Here is a 15,930-nt window from a genome sequence, read left to right on the forward strand (position 1 = left end):
GTGCATTTTTCAGGCTGACCATTAATTTCCATATTATCATCATCAATATCACGGCAAAATGATAGAGCTTCAGGTGAGGCAGTAGTAGTTGAGGCACAAGCACTGATATTCGAAGGGGAAGCTGAATTTTCACCAACAATATGAAATAAAGGTTCCGTTTCGAAGGATACAGCAGGAGTAGGTACCGAAATTGTACTAGTCGAATGTGGAGCTGCTGTAGCATTGCCTTCTATTGCGTCTGTGTGCACAGAAACGCTATGGCTAGCGTTGGTGTACCGTTGTTCGGAAAACACAGAGTCACCCATTAGAACGGAAGAAACGCTGTTGAGGGAATGTTGGATGGATGGTAGGTTAATGGATAAGGACTGATGTGATGATAAGTGATCAAAATTTCTCACTAGTGATTCCTTTCTCATTTTTTTGACACGGGTATTGCTAACATCCACCTTTTCTTGTTTAACGCAAAAACTGTTGAATCTATTTTTGATATAGTCTACCAAGCTATCTACACTATCCATTCGAGCGTGGTGAGAGAGGTAAGGATTCATTGATACTGCCTTTACATCTCTTTTTTCTGTATTCTCAGCAGTAGCAGCAGCAAATTGAATAGGCGAGGAAACTTTGTCAAAGCTAGAGGTTCTAAAAAAGCAAGTACTGGCATTGCTGAAGCTACTGTCACTTGCACTATTATTCTCGCTTATGCTATTGTTGTAGCTTTGTTGACGATTCCTTTTAACAGGAATTGAGATCAAAGTACTTGGTAATAGCTGACAGCTCCTAAGTTGATTAAGACCTTCAATGGCTTGTCGTTCAGCTGTTGCAAGTGAAGAGTTTGGGCTCATATCGAGAAAATATTCTAATGATTGAAATTGAATTCGAACATGCGAAACTTACAATTAAAGACAGTTTTTATATATGTTTAAATATTGGTATAGCGATATTCTTGAGCATAATGGAAACTCTTCACTTGTTCTGACATTGCCAGAAATAAAAGAGAAATAGGAATGGGATCATTCAAATAGCTTTTTCTTGCTTTGTAAGATACAGTGATTAAAGTTTTATTACGGTTTTTTATCCCATTATTTTGATGAAGGAAAAGAGATGTTACGTTTGGAAATGTATAAAATTTTGACACTCTAACAATCAATCCACGTCATTGAGGATATTGATAATATTTAAATGCTGAAAGATAGGGGTTTGCTGGTTTCGTTGTTCCTTTGTGCCCATTACATTGATATTGTTCCGTTCAGCCGCAGAATATTGAATGTTAAGCATACCGTCATGATAAAAATGCCATATGCTGCCAGTAGAACAGAAATTATCTTGCCTGGTTTCCAAGGATCATTCGCGTGAATTTTATAGTAAAATAAACCTGGGAGTATAAACGATATTGTTGTCGATCCTGTTGAGCCTACAAATGCCAATACCTATACTCGGGAATAAACCGCAATGTCAGCGGAAGTAATGTATAATTATTAGCATATAGAAATTGCAGCCATTTTTGTTTTTCATGAATGAGTCCCTCAAATTCATTGTTCTCAAAATACATACCAGGTCTAGCTCTGTCACTGTAATTGCAGTGATATAGCTTAGTATTAGTATAGTAGTTGTCATGGCGTAGAATTTCAATTCTGAAGGTGGTGGAGGAGTCAACTTTACATCTGCAGATGGGGCTGAGAACCAGGCCAATACTTTATCTAAAGAGGCTCGACATGGGTGTGCTTGCAACGGATAACTAAAAACAACAAGAATAACCATAGCGAGACGACCACCAGCAACAAAATAACTAGGCGGATCTAAACAAAAAGGATATTTTTAGATTCTCTTATAGAGGCGAAGCGATACGGCTGATAACTACAGGACTTACATTCCATTATGATATTGCCTCGCACGTTTTTACCAAAGCTCAGATAGCCTAATATAGCAATGGATTCATAAATGAACGCAGAACAGCCAATCGAAGTCGAGATGACTTTTGTTATAGACCGTCTACTGTTATCCTTTAATTCATTGTAGACTGAGAAAATCTAACATATTAAAAGATAGAAGTTATTACGAAAGATGGAGCAGTAACTGAGTTTAGGGAAGAATGAAAGCCTTACGTTTTGATGGCAAGTGAAAGCAAATACAAATACCGGCAAGTGCCCCAGTATTTTACTGTTCAGATTAAATATTTCAATATCTGTTTTAGGTGGTGGTGGATAATTCGGCGAGATATAATGATAAACCACAATAACACAGAGATATACCACAGCGACCAGAGCCACCAAACTGGTATACTTTAATGAATCCAATTTTTTCAAAAAGCTCAATGGTAATACGGATGTCAACATGAAAAACGTTATCCAGAATCGTCTATCCGTCAGGAAGTAAACAGATGCTGACGCTGATTTGAAGAAGAAGGAATTGATTACCTGCGGCATCAAATCACCGATAATGATCAAATAAGATACAGCTACACCAAAACACTTGATAGCAATGGCAAGATCAAAAAGGACGCCCACTTTAGGGTAAGTTAATTTGGAAATAGCAAAGAACGATGCGTTACGTCCTTCTGTACGTGCAGCACAACGAGATAAGAAATGCAAGCCAAGCGCTGAGGCCAAAGCTGACAAGAAGATCATGAAAATACCAGGTATGACACCAACAGAAGCCATCGCTGAGGGCTTTTTTGATCGTAGGATGCGGGGAAAGGGATAAGAGAGGGACAGATACGTCAAAAAATAAATAGCTGTTTGTAAATTGGATTCAATAAAATTTACAGCGACTAACATACGATATTTTAAAGAATTTTGATTTCTGTCGAAAGTTACCATGGCAAGCATACCCGTTCCCAAGATGGTATTAGCTAGATTAATGACACAACTTGAGGGTGTCGCAGTTGCATGATGTTGCTGCTCGTAATGTTCAATATCGACTGTGATGGGATTGATAAATACGGATGGCGACACCAACTGATGAATTGTTACATTTTCAAGATCGCTAGCTGTATCAGATGAGGCCAGTAAGGGTTGCTCATCTTCGACATCATTAGCTTGAGTTTTGTGGCAGTTGTATTCAGAAGTAGACGAGTGAGTATGAAAAGAGCTATATTCGTCACTCATATATTCTACGAATTTGGTTTGTTTGGGAGTAAGTAGCTGATGATGACTTCCGTCGAGCTGTTTATATTTATCAATTACTTGATAGAAGGAACTCCCATTTTTTGTAAAGAAAGCTGGCAGCAGCAGGAACGAATCTCCGCTAAGATTTCATCTATGTAGATCCCATCTTCGCAGATTATATATCAAATAGTACGCGTCAAATGTGCTTTATTTTGATTTTATTATGGAAATACTTGGTTTAAATAATAAATTAAATTCTAGAAAATGAATGGTATCAAGCACGCTCTGTGTGGAATATCTGTAAATTTCGATTTGTACCAGCTTCTAGTGTTATAAGCCCTTATAGCCAAGTAACCTGCAGAGCATATTTGAAGGATTAAAACCAAGAAATGCTGTGACAAAAATGCCATAGCGATAAATGCGACGATTTCGCCCGTCTAATACGATAGCTTAACATTAGTGAAGTGCTATGTTTGGAATGTTGCCGTAAGGAAAAGGGACACTGATACTTACGTAATGAGGGCACCATATATATTTAAATAAGCCCTCTTGAGGGATCTATAGCATTTATATAGATGAATTGTATGAGAAAAGCTTGTTTCTTTTTGACTGCATATATATTCTTCATAAAAACTTACCTTGTATTCTTTTGAGCCATCCTTTCTTAAGTTGCTCAATATCAAATGGTGATAACAATTAGTGCCTTCACCTATGAAAAAGAGGGCAACGCCAACCACTGTCAGGAATGCATTTGGATGAGGCACTTGCGCTGAAAAGAAGGATAGAAAGAAAGCAAACACCATATAGGAAATGGAGATGAGGATATTGTCAATAAGTTTAGATTGCCCAGAATATCGATGAACAAAGATAACTTCCTACAAAGGTCAGGCAATACGAATTCATGAAGATTAAACATGGTGAAGGTGTTAGTATCAATTTGCTAGTTCTCCTTCTGATGAAGCGTTACCGTGACTCGCTTTAGATAATGCAGAACGTTTAAAGCAGTAATTAAACTCATTCGGGAACCATTATCGGTTTTGAACAGAAGTAATGTTGTGAGTATGAGTGATGGCACATAAATCACCAACATACCGTGAAATGAAGATATCTGTTATTACATATAAAACGCGAGTCAGTGGTAAGAATCCGGAAGAGGAACCAGGAACAACGTTGTTCAAAAGAATATATCTTACGGTGATCTCATTCGATTTAATATTGTCCTTCATCAAGTTGCTGCTCGCGAACTTTGAGTATTGTAAGCGTGTAGCTGGAGTATACTCACGAATAATCAGTAAACCACTGCCTGTCAAGCTGGCAATTGCTATTAGAATATTGCTGATACTCCAGTCAAAATACATGACGAATTATACGAGAGCAGTAAGCGAGGGGAAAGTAAGAAGAGGCCATTCTCTCAGCTTTTTTTCAGCTTTCTTATAAAGAATCCAAAAGACTGTGTTCAGGAGTTGGTGTCATAAATCTGTCTCATTTCATTATTCTTTTTTTTTTTAGGCTTTAGGAGACGCATCTGCATTTCTATAACCTATTCCTCCTGTCTCCTCCAGCTTTTTCACTTTGACAAATAGCACAAATAGAACATGAACTGTAGCATGGCTATTAATCTGTTTAAGGGCATTTTTTGTATTCGTGCAAAAAAGCACCTTTGGGAAGGCTTTAATACATTGCATGCATATAATTCATTTACAACTTAAACTTCTCACAACACGAAGGACAAAATTCCGTGCTACTTCCGATTGGTGTTGCAAGGAAGCAAACCCATCTCTTCCCAGTTCCTTAAACTTAGCCAATTGAATTCTGTCAGTTTGTAGCTGCTTGAATCATATGCTGTGGGGTAGGCCAACCAAAATTTGTCTAGCCCAGAATACTCTGTCAGCTTCTTTGCTACTATAATTCTGTATTTTGATGCAGAACAGTTACAGCAAATTCTTTAATGAGTAATAGACATAAAACATTTTCGTGGGTTACACACATTTACATTTGATTTCATATATAGAAAAACCACATGGTGCAAAAATGCCCCATCTAACAAATGGGCAGTTGTATACAATGATTAAAGGCCCGCAAACCTTAAGTGAGTAATCCGTGCCTTTCAAGGTGGGGGCAGGTTAGGATAAGATCAGTCAAATTTGAGCCACAGCAGGAATTCACTCGCCATTGCTTAACTTTTATTTGTTAGCAGATGGCTTCTTTAAATCATCCATGCTGAAAAGCAATGTTTAACGTCAAAAAAGAGCGATTTACAGAAAAGCTTAATTTGACAATTCGTCCTCCATACAGATCTGTTCCGTAATTTACAGAACAGAACGAGGTGTTTTAAAAATGATTTGCGGTCTCGAAGTCAGTTATACACTAAAAGTTTATAATTCGCTAACCTCAGACCAGCAGAAGTCCTCCTTCATTGATAGATGTCTCCGGTTGGTGTATGTGGATGGATTGTAGATTGGAAAAATAAATACACATATTACACACATGACGGGGTTTCTTTCTCTTCCTTGACCTTCCCCAGTTCCTTTTGCTTCTTTTTTAAGGTATCGTTGATAAACAAATACTTAACAATAAATACATGATTTTTAACTTCTTTATTACAGCCTCCACGTAGTTTAACTCCATTAATAAGTGTGTCACAATAAAAAATGTCTTCCGTTACTAACGTCCTGAAAAAGACTCGAGACGGTACCTACAATCCTGACAACGACGGTCCTGAGATACAAGGCGCTACTACAACTGACATGCATCCTGTCGTTACTGATGTATCTTCTGATGTTGAAAGGGCTATCAACAGGACAGTAACTGCAGGTGTGCCCACAATAACGAACAAGCCTATTAAACTATTATCACCCACAATGCCCATTAAACTAACATCTAAGGGTGCTATCCAACTGACGTCTTCTAATGTAAATAATACTGGCAAGACCAGATCGACTCCATTGCATAGCTTGGGTGGAAATAATCCTTTCTTTCATGAAAAACGGAGATGGGAAGATTCATTTGATACAGCTGAAAAGCAAGCCCTCCCAGGAAATATTGTGAAGGCTGCAAGTAAGTTATATGCTAGGGTAGCCTTTTTGCCAAGTGAAAATTATTTTGCTTACATTTCTTTGCCCTTCTACTCCTAATCGCAAAAACAGAGGATAAAAACGGTGAAACTTATGTAACCTTGCAAGAAGAAGAATTTCTTAAGGTAACAATCTCACCAAAGGAAAATTCGAAGGTTTCTAGCAAACCCAATTCCATTCATGACGATGAAAGTCAAGGTAGAGATTTCTATTCACGTTACAGTCCATATAATTTAAGAACTCATGAATGCGAATTTGACTAAATTTGTTAGATAGTGATGGTGTGGAGTCAACTGTAAGCAAGAAGCCTGGTAGAAAACCGATGCCCGATGAGGAAATTACTTCAGATGTAAGTTGCCCTTCAACTAACGTACATAAATATTCAGCGGTTTTAATCATCACAGTCTCATCCTTAGTCTGAGCAAGACCCGAAAGTGAAGCGCAAAGCACAAAATCGTGCAGCACAAAGAGCTTTTCGAGAAAGAAAAGAGCGCTATGTTAAAGAACTTGAAGCCCGAATAAAGCAGGTTCAAGATGCTCACTTTATTGCAACAGCTCAATTAGTTGACGAAAATCAACAGTTACGTGCCATTATATACAAACTTGAATCGGAAAATTGTGCCCTCAAAGGTATTCCAATTCAACCTTACCAGCATCTTTACCAGGCCCCGTCTTCATCGCAAAATCCTCAGGCTCAACAGCATCTACATTTAAATACTGATAGCAATGCTGGCTCAGGCACTAACTACGCTCACATTGCGCCACTAATACCTAATACTCCAGCTTCGACAGCGAGTAACCAACCCTTAATTTTACCTGCTTACATGCCATCCGCTGCCAATTCATCAACTACTGCTTCTCCTATCGTTCATACAGCTTCACCTTCCGTTAATCAGATGCTCTTGCTTGCTAACAATTCCTTCCAACAATATCCCATGTCGCCTGTAGTTTCAACTGACATAGCTCGGCCAAGCAGCTCTGCGCAACATTCCACACCCTCCGCTTGCACGTCCTCATCAACTGTAGTCTCTCAAACAGCCGTCAAAAAAACTCATAAGAACAACCAACCGCTAGAATACACGTTTTCTATCAGTACACCTGCTTCTTTACGACACAACCATGGAAATGCGTCCTCTTCATTCTCCAAGCATCAAAAATCCGAACCTATTAAGCCTGTTCCTCTTTATCCTCCTGGTATGATCCGCCAACAAAAGCAGAAACTATCTCAATCACATCAGCCTCAATCTCAACAAAAGAATGAACAGGACACAAACCAGCAAGAGCAATTACAAAGAGCTAAAGTTGACGTTACTAATACTACTTCTCCTATCACTGCTGCTGCTGCTATCGACAAAAATGACTCGCTTACCACGGCATCTCAAGAAGAAGACATTAATAACAATTCAAATACTGGCACTACTACAACTGCTCCTGCTCCTGCCAGCGTTAGCAGTAGTAACAGTAGTCAACATGGTTCCCCCTTTCAGCAACATCGAACTCATAGCAGTATTACTGCTGATGATGCAAGTAGTGTTGTGAGCGATAAAACAGCCTCAACTGCGAATACGCAAAGAAAGAGAATACAACAGTTAGAACTTGATCTATTTGATTGCCATATCGATACGGAAGGTCAGCTCTTCTGTGAAAGGCTGAAAAATGAAGTATGTAATGACGCATTCGACCGTCTTTTATCTGAGCCCTTATTTGATCAGATGGGCAAGTTAAACTTATCAATAAGTGATTATCCAGTTCCCATTGTGATGAGACCGATGTCATCTTCTACAGCCAGCTCCTCGTTCGAGCATCAGCACGCACAGAAGAATAATACAACAGCATTGGGATCTGCTAATGAAAATGACGGCCAGAACGATGGTCAAGCTGAGCAAAAATTTGCAAATAACAATGATACCCTTGTTGCTCATAACCATCCTCTAATAGTTGACAAAGTTGACGTACATAACAGTGAGCTGCATGACGATCATCCGCTACAGCAGCCTGAAGTTAACGACAAACATTATCACCATCAATACCACCTTCAGCATAAGCATTCACATAAGCATTCTGAACCCAATCGTATTTTAATTAGACTGCTTACCAGTCAAGAGATATGGTTCACTTTGAGTCGACACGAAAAGTTTTCTCAATACACCACTAATCAGTTGTGTCAGGCTGTCAAAGAATTCGCTAAATGCTCTGAGTATGGACCAGTATTGGAAGTGGATGATCTTGAAATTATCTTGAGTAAACTGGATCATGGCACTATATAGTTTTACACATTTGTATCATACGTATGTAACACACATTATTCTTAAATGTAATAAGCCTTCAATATTACGATAATACTTAATATGATTCTTTACCCTCTAATTATGACAAATGCTATTTTTGTAAAGGAAAACAAATAAAAGATGTACTTTTCAATAAAATACCGCACTTAAAGAAGGTGAAAATGACTTGTAGGGTAAGCAACTAATATACTATATCTCTATAGAGCTAAACACATGATATTTAGATGCCTAAAAACAAATAAGGGCAAGTATGATAACCGCTCCCTTTATTCAATCTACCTATTCCGGAGCTCTTTTTATATTGCAGGAAACTCAAATGGAACTAAATATAATGACACTGTTATAGCTCAACATGCGTGGCCAAAATTGTTCATCGTTCAACTGAAAAGTTTCAAATTACATCTAAAAGATAATACTCTATTACTATATAATAGGATTCTATTAACATATAATGGGTTTCAAGCTTGCAAAAGCATTGGCACAAAGAACTCAGGAATGACGAACCTTTCGTATTGCAACCTGACCAAAAGCTGGAGTTAAAGTAACACGGTCATCGTTCTATTTCCTATTTTATTTTGTTTTTACTTATTAGAGGCTGGTGCCTACATTTAAGCGTAGTTTGGTGAATAACACTAAAGAGAGCGAGTGATTACAATAAGAGCCGTTATTGAGAGTCAACCATCGCACAGGTAAACGCAAAATTGATTAGTAAACTTGTACAGCTTACTCTTGCCGTCAAAGCCATCCAAGTCCAAAGCTCTCATTATTTTCTGCTACGGAAAGAATACCATTGCTAAAAACATAGAGTATCGCCATGGCCGTTACTTATCAGTTCAGTTCTGCAAACAGTATAATAACTAATGTAAAGAAATCATATTATTGAGCTATATCAGTAGTGACAATAGATTGAAACTGATCATAATGGTATCAAGCTTGAGCTTGAGGGTAGTCGTACAATTCGTCGAAGCCTTGGAAATTTTTTTCTGACAGATATATCTTATCAAGAATTATCAATAGATACTGTAAGAAATATGGGCCTTTTGAGTTTGGATATGCAACGTTAATAGGTTCTCTCGATTAGCATATAGAGTAGTGTAGAAAGAATGGGAACAAAACCTTGTCCCACATGATTCCATAATACCTACAGTAGATTTTTGCATATTAATCTGTAAATTTATGTTGCCTGTGTATCACAACAATGATAATCCAGAGCATCCAGAAAGGTAGAACCAATACGCTTGATATCGTTACATTGCTCATATGCACTACGATGGAAAGTGTTAATGTGAGAATCCCTTCCAGGATTATCAGGTATTTGAAGCCGAAAGTATGGAGGGTACTCTTTTTTCTTCCTTCATTCTTCTCTTTTATTGCTATATCTGATTGCAATATTATCATGGCTAACTTCAACTTAATTAATCAAGCAGCTATTGATACACCTTCGTCAAGCGAGATCCTTGGATCTCTTAGTGGTTGTCGGAATAAACTGTTGGCTCCAATAAGTACCAACTTTACTGCATCAGTAGATCCAACACAATTGGAAGTTGCTATACAATACCTGCAAAATATACAAGCGGTGCTATCAATTGTTTTACCGTCACTTCTCAATCTTTCCTACAACAACTCTATAAGGAAACAGGAAATGCCTGTGCCATCAATTGTTATTACCCTATCACTGTAAATGTACCGACTGTCAGTAGACCACCCATTGATATCCCTACTTTCAGCTTTTCGTCCGTGGAATTCCCTTTAATTACGTTTGGGCCCTTTGTAACTAGTGCGACCACCAAAGCAATCACTACTACGACAGTTCAGCGACCTGTTACCACTTCTAATCCCGGTGATGATGGAAGTGAATTCGATTGCCCGATGTAGATTTACCTTCCTCCTCAAACTCTACAACCGATGCCAGTGGTTCTAACTCATTGGTTCCTTATACTTTATTACATTCCACTATCCTTTTCTGTGTTATTTTGATACTGATCCGAAGATTAAATTAGCTAGGGACTATCCATCAAAGGCAAGTTTTAATTGACCAGGCTTTGTATACATCCCATAACTCATATTTACATATGCCATAAATCTTTCATAACTTATTTCAGCCAACAACATCCGCCAGTGTGCTTCCAATTGGTAAGAATCATTCTTCGTCCCATCACTTTATGAAAGAATTTACTATACGCACATAATGAACTGTGTACTAGTATAAAAAAGCAACGTTTTAGCAGTACAGGGTTATTATGCGTTTTTGTTATAATGGAGTTATTGAGTTTCCAAAAAAAATCATTTGATGTGTTATGTACAGTAATTAAATAAGTTTAGGTTAAATAACAATAACAATGTAATTCTATGCATGAATAAATTGAACATGGTATATATTTGCTTTCTGTCCTGTATGTGAAGGGTATAAAAAGGCATGTTTCTGCAACAGTTCGGATAAGTGTGCAAACTCGAAGTTACTTGGGGGGAAAAGCCATCCTAAGATTAACGTTTCCAGCTTGGGTAAGCTCATAACAAGTTCTAATAATGTATTACAATCAACATCAAAATCAAAATACGTCAGGTCTAATTTTCTTAAATCCTTGAAGCCCATCATCAGTAGTACATTGATATCATCGGATGATAATAGAGAATCATCAATATCATCGCAGAGTGATATAGGAGGTGCAGCATATAGTTTGAGATGGTGCAATTTTCTGAACGGTTTTAACAAATACCGCAGAGCATCCGTATTTCCCGGTTTATAGTTCGTTAAAGTGACAGTTCCATAGTAAGGTAAGTTACAATTTTCATTGTCATTAATATAAGTAGGCCACTTCGCTATCTGTAGTCCATCTTCTTCGGTGTCAAAGGTTTCTATTGCTTCATTGAAATTAATTTCAATATTGGACAGGTGTGGAAAGTTTTGTAATAGTCGTTTTCCGAAAACATCAATTTGCTCATGGTGCTGATGCTGGGCTAATGAAAAACCACGCCTTATTGACGAGCTGCTACTGCCGTTCTCTGGAGTTCCGATCCTTTCAGACGGCGGTGTCGCAATACCAAACATGCATGCTTGATCAGCTGCAGAAAACTTAAAGCTGTCGCAACTGTTGCTGCGGGATAATGATACATCCTTTACAAAGTAAGAAGCTTTTTCATGCCATTCGTGATTCTTTTCTAAACGTTTCGCCACCAGACTGAGTTCTGAGGCATCGTTGAGTGTCAGATGATGCCATATGAAAGGCAGCACGGCATAGTAGCATTTTTGGCAGGTCCTTCCAAATTCACCAACTTCTTCTGCTGGTATAAAACTTGCAATTTGAGTTAAAATTTCTGTTGGAAGGGTTTGTAGGTTCATTTAAAAAGAAGTGCAGCTTTTTTTCCAAAAAAGAGACGCAAGATTTTATGTAGTGCTTTATATGAATCATTATGCAAGTAATGGCGGCAATTCAAATGTACCAATAAAAAACAGATATTGTTTTTGTTTCTAGGGGAAGCTCTTTCTGGTTACAAAGCAAACACCTTTAAAAAACTGCCATATCTAACTTCCTTTTTAATTGATCATGTATATATATCATCATCTTCAGGTACTGTAGTTTACATACAAAGAATCTTATTTAACCGGTTCCAATCTACTAGTACCATATTCTTTCTGTTACTGCCTTTATTACTTAACAGCTGCATTTTCTCCAACTTTATCCAGCAGAAAAACATATTTTCCATTCTTGAAAAGAAATTTCTGCTTGTCAAAATTGTTGTTCTATGTATAGCTCATTTAACCTTGATCAGAACTAATGAGGATTCATAGAATGCAATAAAAGCACTGTTGAGTCGAAATGTACAATGATTATTGTCCGTACGGCAGTTAAAAAGCAGCAGTTTCAAGCGTCAAATATACAGCCATAGTAAAAAACCAGGTTTATTATAGACTGCTTATAAATCTAGGTTCAAGTTGAATGTTATATTCCTCAAATGCGGAATCGACCACATCCCACATCGATTTGCAGTAAATAAATTCCATTTCTTTACATATTTCTGATGGGATATCGTTGATAATATCACGGCGGTTGGCAGCAGGTAGAAGCACCTTTTTAACGCCTGCACGATGAGCCGAGATCACTTTTTCTTTAATTCCCCCTACCGGGCGAACTTGTCCCCTCAAAGTTACCTCGCCCGTCATAGCTGTACTACGAGAGACAGAAACTCCTGATAACAACGATATGAGGCATGTCACCATTGTAATACCAGCGGATGGGCCATCTTTCGGTATAGCCCCACTGGGCAAGTGAATATGGATATCAATATCTTTGAAAATGTCCTCTTTTGTTGAATCTGCTAGCTTTAAGGCGAATGAATTAGCTTTCACCCAAGATAGAGCAATGTGAGCCGATTCCTTAATAACATCTCCTAGTGACCCTTCAGTAATAAAATTAAGAATGCGTGGTTAATAATGAATTACAATAGTTAACAATGCTAACACACAAACATTGTTTTTTGTACCTGTTAACTTTAAACGCCCGGTTCCAGGCATATAGTTCGCCTCAATTGTCATTATGCTACCATTCCCACTGCTTGAATAAGCTAAGCCTGTTACGATTCCGGGTATATCGTCTTGACCAAGTACGTCATTTTCATTTATGCCAGGCTGAGAATGGGTTGAAGAAACGAATCAATGTTAGTCTTATTCATTACTCTACATAGCTTGACAATTAAATAAACTTTACACCAAGTATCTTTTCCAAATCATCCGTTTGAACTGCCTTATTAGGAATATCCTTCTGCCTTGACTCTGTCAAATCGGCAAATTCGCGACATTTGTAACGGCAAATACTGGCGATGAGCCTTTCTAGACCACGTACACCGCTCTCTCTCGTATAGTTTTCTGCCAAATACAAGATAACCTTCTCTGGTATGTCCAAGTTCAAAAATCCCAAGCCGTGTGCCTCTATCTGCTTCGGTATTAAATGTTTTTGCGCGATATGTAACTTTTCATTAAAAGTGTAACCATCTAGTTGAATCACTTCCAACCGATCCAGCAGTGGTCGCGGAATTGTATCTAATGAATTAGCAGTAGCTATGAATAAGACTTGTGATAAGTCATAGGGTAAATTGATAAAGTGATCAGTAAAAGCGCTGTTTTGTGCTGGATCCAGTGCTTCCAATAAAGCGGCAGCTAAGAATATAACGATAAATCATAAGTTATTACAGTATGAAAAAGTGTTAAAGCTTTCTGTATTACATACCTGGATCACCTTGAGTAGAGTTGATAACAAGCTTATCGATTTCATCTGAAAGGATTGCAAAAAAAGACGGAATTAGTGACTAAGGGGCTTTTATTCGAATGAGTAATCAAGGTTTTCCTACCGAGTAAAAACACTGGATTTTGTACTCCACAATGTCTTATTCCTTGAATCAATAAACCAGGTAAAGCTCCAACATAAGTGCGCCGATGTCCTCTATTTAACGATAAGGATTCGCTTGAAATAAGCCGCTGTTCTTTGATTTGCACTCTCTCTTTCCCAAGCATCAAAGTGATGTTAGGTTTTACCTTATCTCAGCTTCATCTCGGACACCGCCCAAGGATATACGATGGAATTTCCTTTTGATGGCTGTTGCAATGGATTTACCTAAAGTCGTTTTACCAACACCTGGCTATTACACGAAGAAGAATTTAAATCCCTTCATCAGTTTATGTAACGAAAAGGAAGTTGAGATAGAAACTTGTGTTCTAAAATTACCGGTCCAACAAAGCATAAAATGGGAGGAGTGGCATTATCTTTCATTTTCAACACAGAGAGATACTCCAAGACCCTTCGTTTTACTTTATCCATACTACATATTTTGGTTGTTGGATGCATCATTGTATGTTATAGTTTTCGTATGCCAAGCGACTTTATGCAGTGTATGCATTTTAAAAGTACGAACTTACCCAAAATGGTCAGCATCTAGTTGTGCTTTGACAGATGCTATATTTAATAAACAACTTTGTGGAGTAGATTTTTCAGAGAACCATGGCAAATCACCAATATATTCTAAGTAATTCCGTAAGACGATGGAATCTGCAGCGGAAACAGGCATTTTCCTCAATCGATTCAAATCACTTTTAATGGTTTTTACGGCATCATCAGGTAAATTTGCGTTGTTCAATTTTGTAATGAGGCTGCTTATATCCTCATCGTCCTCTTCCATAATTTTGAAGGGATACATTTTCTCCGCATTGTTATCATGGTGTCCACTTTCTACACTAATATCATCAATAGTGTACATCTAGTAATGATATATGATAAAAATATGTGTCAATAAGTGCCAATAAAAGCGAGTTCAACAACTCACGCCATATTTGTACATTTGGAATCTATTCTTACCTGAAGAAGTATATAAAATTTTCTGCGAATATGATCGTAAAGCATATTATTACTATAGGTGGGAGAAGCATGTGTGTTGAGTGTCTACATTACGTAGAGAGAGAAAAGAATGATAGCCCATGCATAAATAATTGTGACAGACGTAATTTGATTGTGTGTAAGACCGGCGTTCTGTTCGAAGGAAGAGATCAAAACTATATTCTATGTTTACCTGTAGATACCGTTCAATCACATGATGTATGTCTTTTATTCTCTGGTTTGAATCAGAGTTCTTCAATGCACGTAATTTCTCGCATAATGGGGAGTCACTTATACACAGCAGTAGAGGAGCAACATGCGGTACAGGATTACTCTGTAATTTCTTGGCAAATTGATTCAGTACACTAGGAGAAATACCAATCGCTCTCATCTTGCTGAGATAGGTTTGACACAAAGTACGAAATGACTTTTCTTGTTGTACTAATGCTTCATTTGCAAAATAATTCTCTTCATCCTCTAAGCTATACTCAGATAAGGCATGAAAGAAGGCGCCACCGTCCGCTGTACATATATCATGGATCTTGGCTCGGCAGATGCCCTTTACCCTTAAGGTATATTGATCTGGTAAGGATTTATCCACTTGAATAATTTCTGCAACACAACCAAAGTCAAACAGTTGGCTCAGATCTACGGCTATAGTTGTTACTGTAGCTTGCACTGAGTTGGTATCAATTAATTTTCTCGTTCTTTTCACGTTGGGTTGAAGAGGAACACATAGCACCTGAGGCGTGGCTTGTCCGAGCAATCTATCTCCTTCACTGCGAGTAATGGTGAGCTTGGTAACAATGTGCGGCAATAGCACAGTGTTAACTAACGGTATTATAGGTAGCGTATAAAGTGTAGAGTCTGAAGCGTTTGTATTTGCCGTCATGATATTCTTTGCAACTTGAGATGAAAAATGCAGATTTGAAGAAGAAAAAGGAAAAAAAGAGAGATAAGAAATTAAGCTTATTAGTATAAAGGGGCGAGAGGTTTGCCTAGACGAAGAGGATCTGCAATTTTTTATACACACAATTATTATGCTTTATTGTTATGCCTCTGTGCTGATCCTCTACTCCTTGTTTTGCATTATCGACAA

The 15,930-nt window shown here is 37.9% G+C and overlaps 6 protein-coding genes across 6 annotated transcripts; 2 read left to right on the forward strand and 4 right to left on the reverse strand.

The window, feature by feature from the left end:
* Nucleotides 1-1,028: 1,028 nt before the first annotated feature.
* BDF20DRAFT_876773 (transmembrane amino acid transporter protein-domain-containing protein) lies at nt 1,029-3,270 on the reverse strand. The gene is made up of 5 exons (XM_053081383.1): nt 2,814-3,270; nt 2,103-2,666; nt 1,868-2,027; nt 1,552-1,796; nt 1,029-1,427 (listed from the first exon to the last, which is right to left on the reverse strand). The coding sequence occupies exons 1-5, from the start codon at nt 3,102-3,104 to the stop codon at nt 1,227-1,229; spliced, it is 1,461 nt and encodes a 486-aa protein (XP_052934547.1). The 5' UTR covers nt 3,105-3,270; the 3' UTR covers nt 1,029-1,226.
* A 28-nt stretch (nt 3,271-3,298) lies between these two features.
* Nucleotides 3,299-4,482, reverse strand: BDF20DRAFT_876776 (3-oxo-5-alpha-steroid 4-dehydrogenase-domain-containing protein). Its single transcript, XM_053081384.1, has 5 exons — nt 4,298-4,482; nt 4,072-4,212; nt 3,743-3,979; nt 3,618-3,662; nt 3,299-3,541 (listed from the first exon to the last, which is right to left on the reverse strand). Exons 1-5 carry the CDS (start codon nt 4,460-4,462, stop codon nt 3,362-3,364), a joined length of 768 nt encoding a protein of 255 aa, XP_052934548.1. The 5' UTR covers nt 4,463-4,482; the 3' UTR covers nt 3,299-3,361.
* Nucleotides 4,483-5,965: 1,483 nt separating this feature from the next.
* On the forward strand, nt 5,966-7,326 carry BDF20DRAFT_822727 (uncharacterized protein; the record flags this gene model as incomplete). Its single annotated transcript, XM_053077731.1, has 6 exons — nt 5,966-6,161; nt 6,251-6,303; nt 6,334-6,376; nt 6,451-6,527; nt 6,595-6,973; nt 7,205-7,326. Coding segments are annotated over 6 exons (870 nt in total), but the record flags the coding sequence as incomplete, so codon positions are not given.
* A 1,954-nt stretch (nt 7,327-9,280) lies between these two features.
* On the forward strand, nt 9,281-10,341 carry BDF20DRAFT_836506 (uncharacterized protein; the record flags this gene model as incomplete). The annotated part of the gene is made up of 4 exons (XM_053078962.1): nt 9,281-9,328; nt 9,372-9,488; nt 9,677-10,143; nt 10,167-10,341. 4 exons carry the CDS (start codon nt 9,281-9,283, stop codon nt 10,339-10,341), a joined length of 807 nt encoding a protein of 268 aa, XP_052934550.1.
* A 107-nt stretch (nt 10,342-10,448) lies between these two features.
* On the reverse strand, nt 10,449-11,817 carry BDF20DRAFT_585033 (uncharacterized protein). The gene is made up of 2 exons (XM_053075809.1): nt 10,537-11,817; nt 10,449-10,473 (listed from the first exon to the last, which is right to left on the reverse strand). The coding sequence occupies exon 1, from the start codon at nt 11,804-11,806 to the stop codon at nt 10,814-10,816; it is 993 nt and encodes a 330-aa protein (XP_052934551.1). The 5' UTR covers nt 11,807-11,817; the 3' UTR covers nt 10,449-10,473; nt 10,537-10,813.
* A 337-nt stretch (nt 11,818-12,154) lies between these two features.
* Nucleotides 12,155-15,867, reverse strand: BDF20DRAFT_585086 (Lon protease C-terminal proteolytic domain-containing protein). The gene is made up of 10 exons (XM_053075810.1): nt 15,025-15,867; nt 14,814-14,897; nt 14,378-14,715; nt 14,187-14,280; nt 13,997-14,100; nt 13,813-13,904; nt 13,692-13,736; nt 13,173-13,621; nt 12,949-13,093; nt 12,155-12,864 (listed from the first exon to the last, which is right to left on the reverse strand). Exons 1-10 carry the CDS (start codon nt 15,721-15,723, stop codon nt 12,371-12,373), a joined length of 2,544 nt encoding a protein of 847 aa, XP_052934552.1. The 5' UTR covers nt 15,724-15,867; the 3' UTR covers nt 12,155-12,370.
* Nucleotides 15,868-15,930: the final 63 nt, after the last annotated feature.

Source organism: Mycotypha africana, assembly GCF_025528875.1.
Source record: "Mycotypha africana strain NRRL 2978 chromosome Unknown BDF20scaffold_7, whole genome shotgun sequence".
NCBI classification, from domain to species: Eukaryota; Fungi; Mucoromycota; class Mucoromycetes; order Mucorales; family Mycotyphaceae; genus Mycotypha; species Mycotypha africana.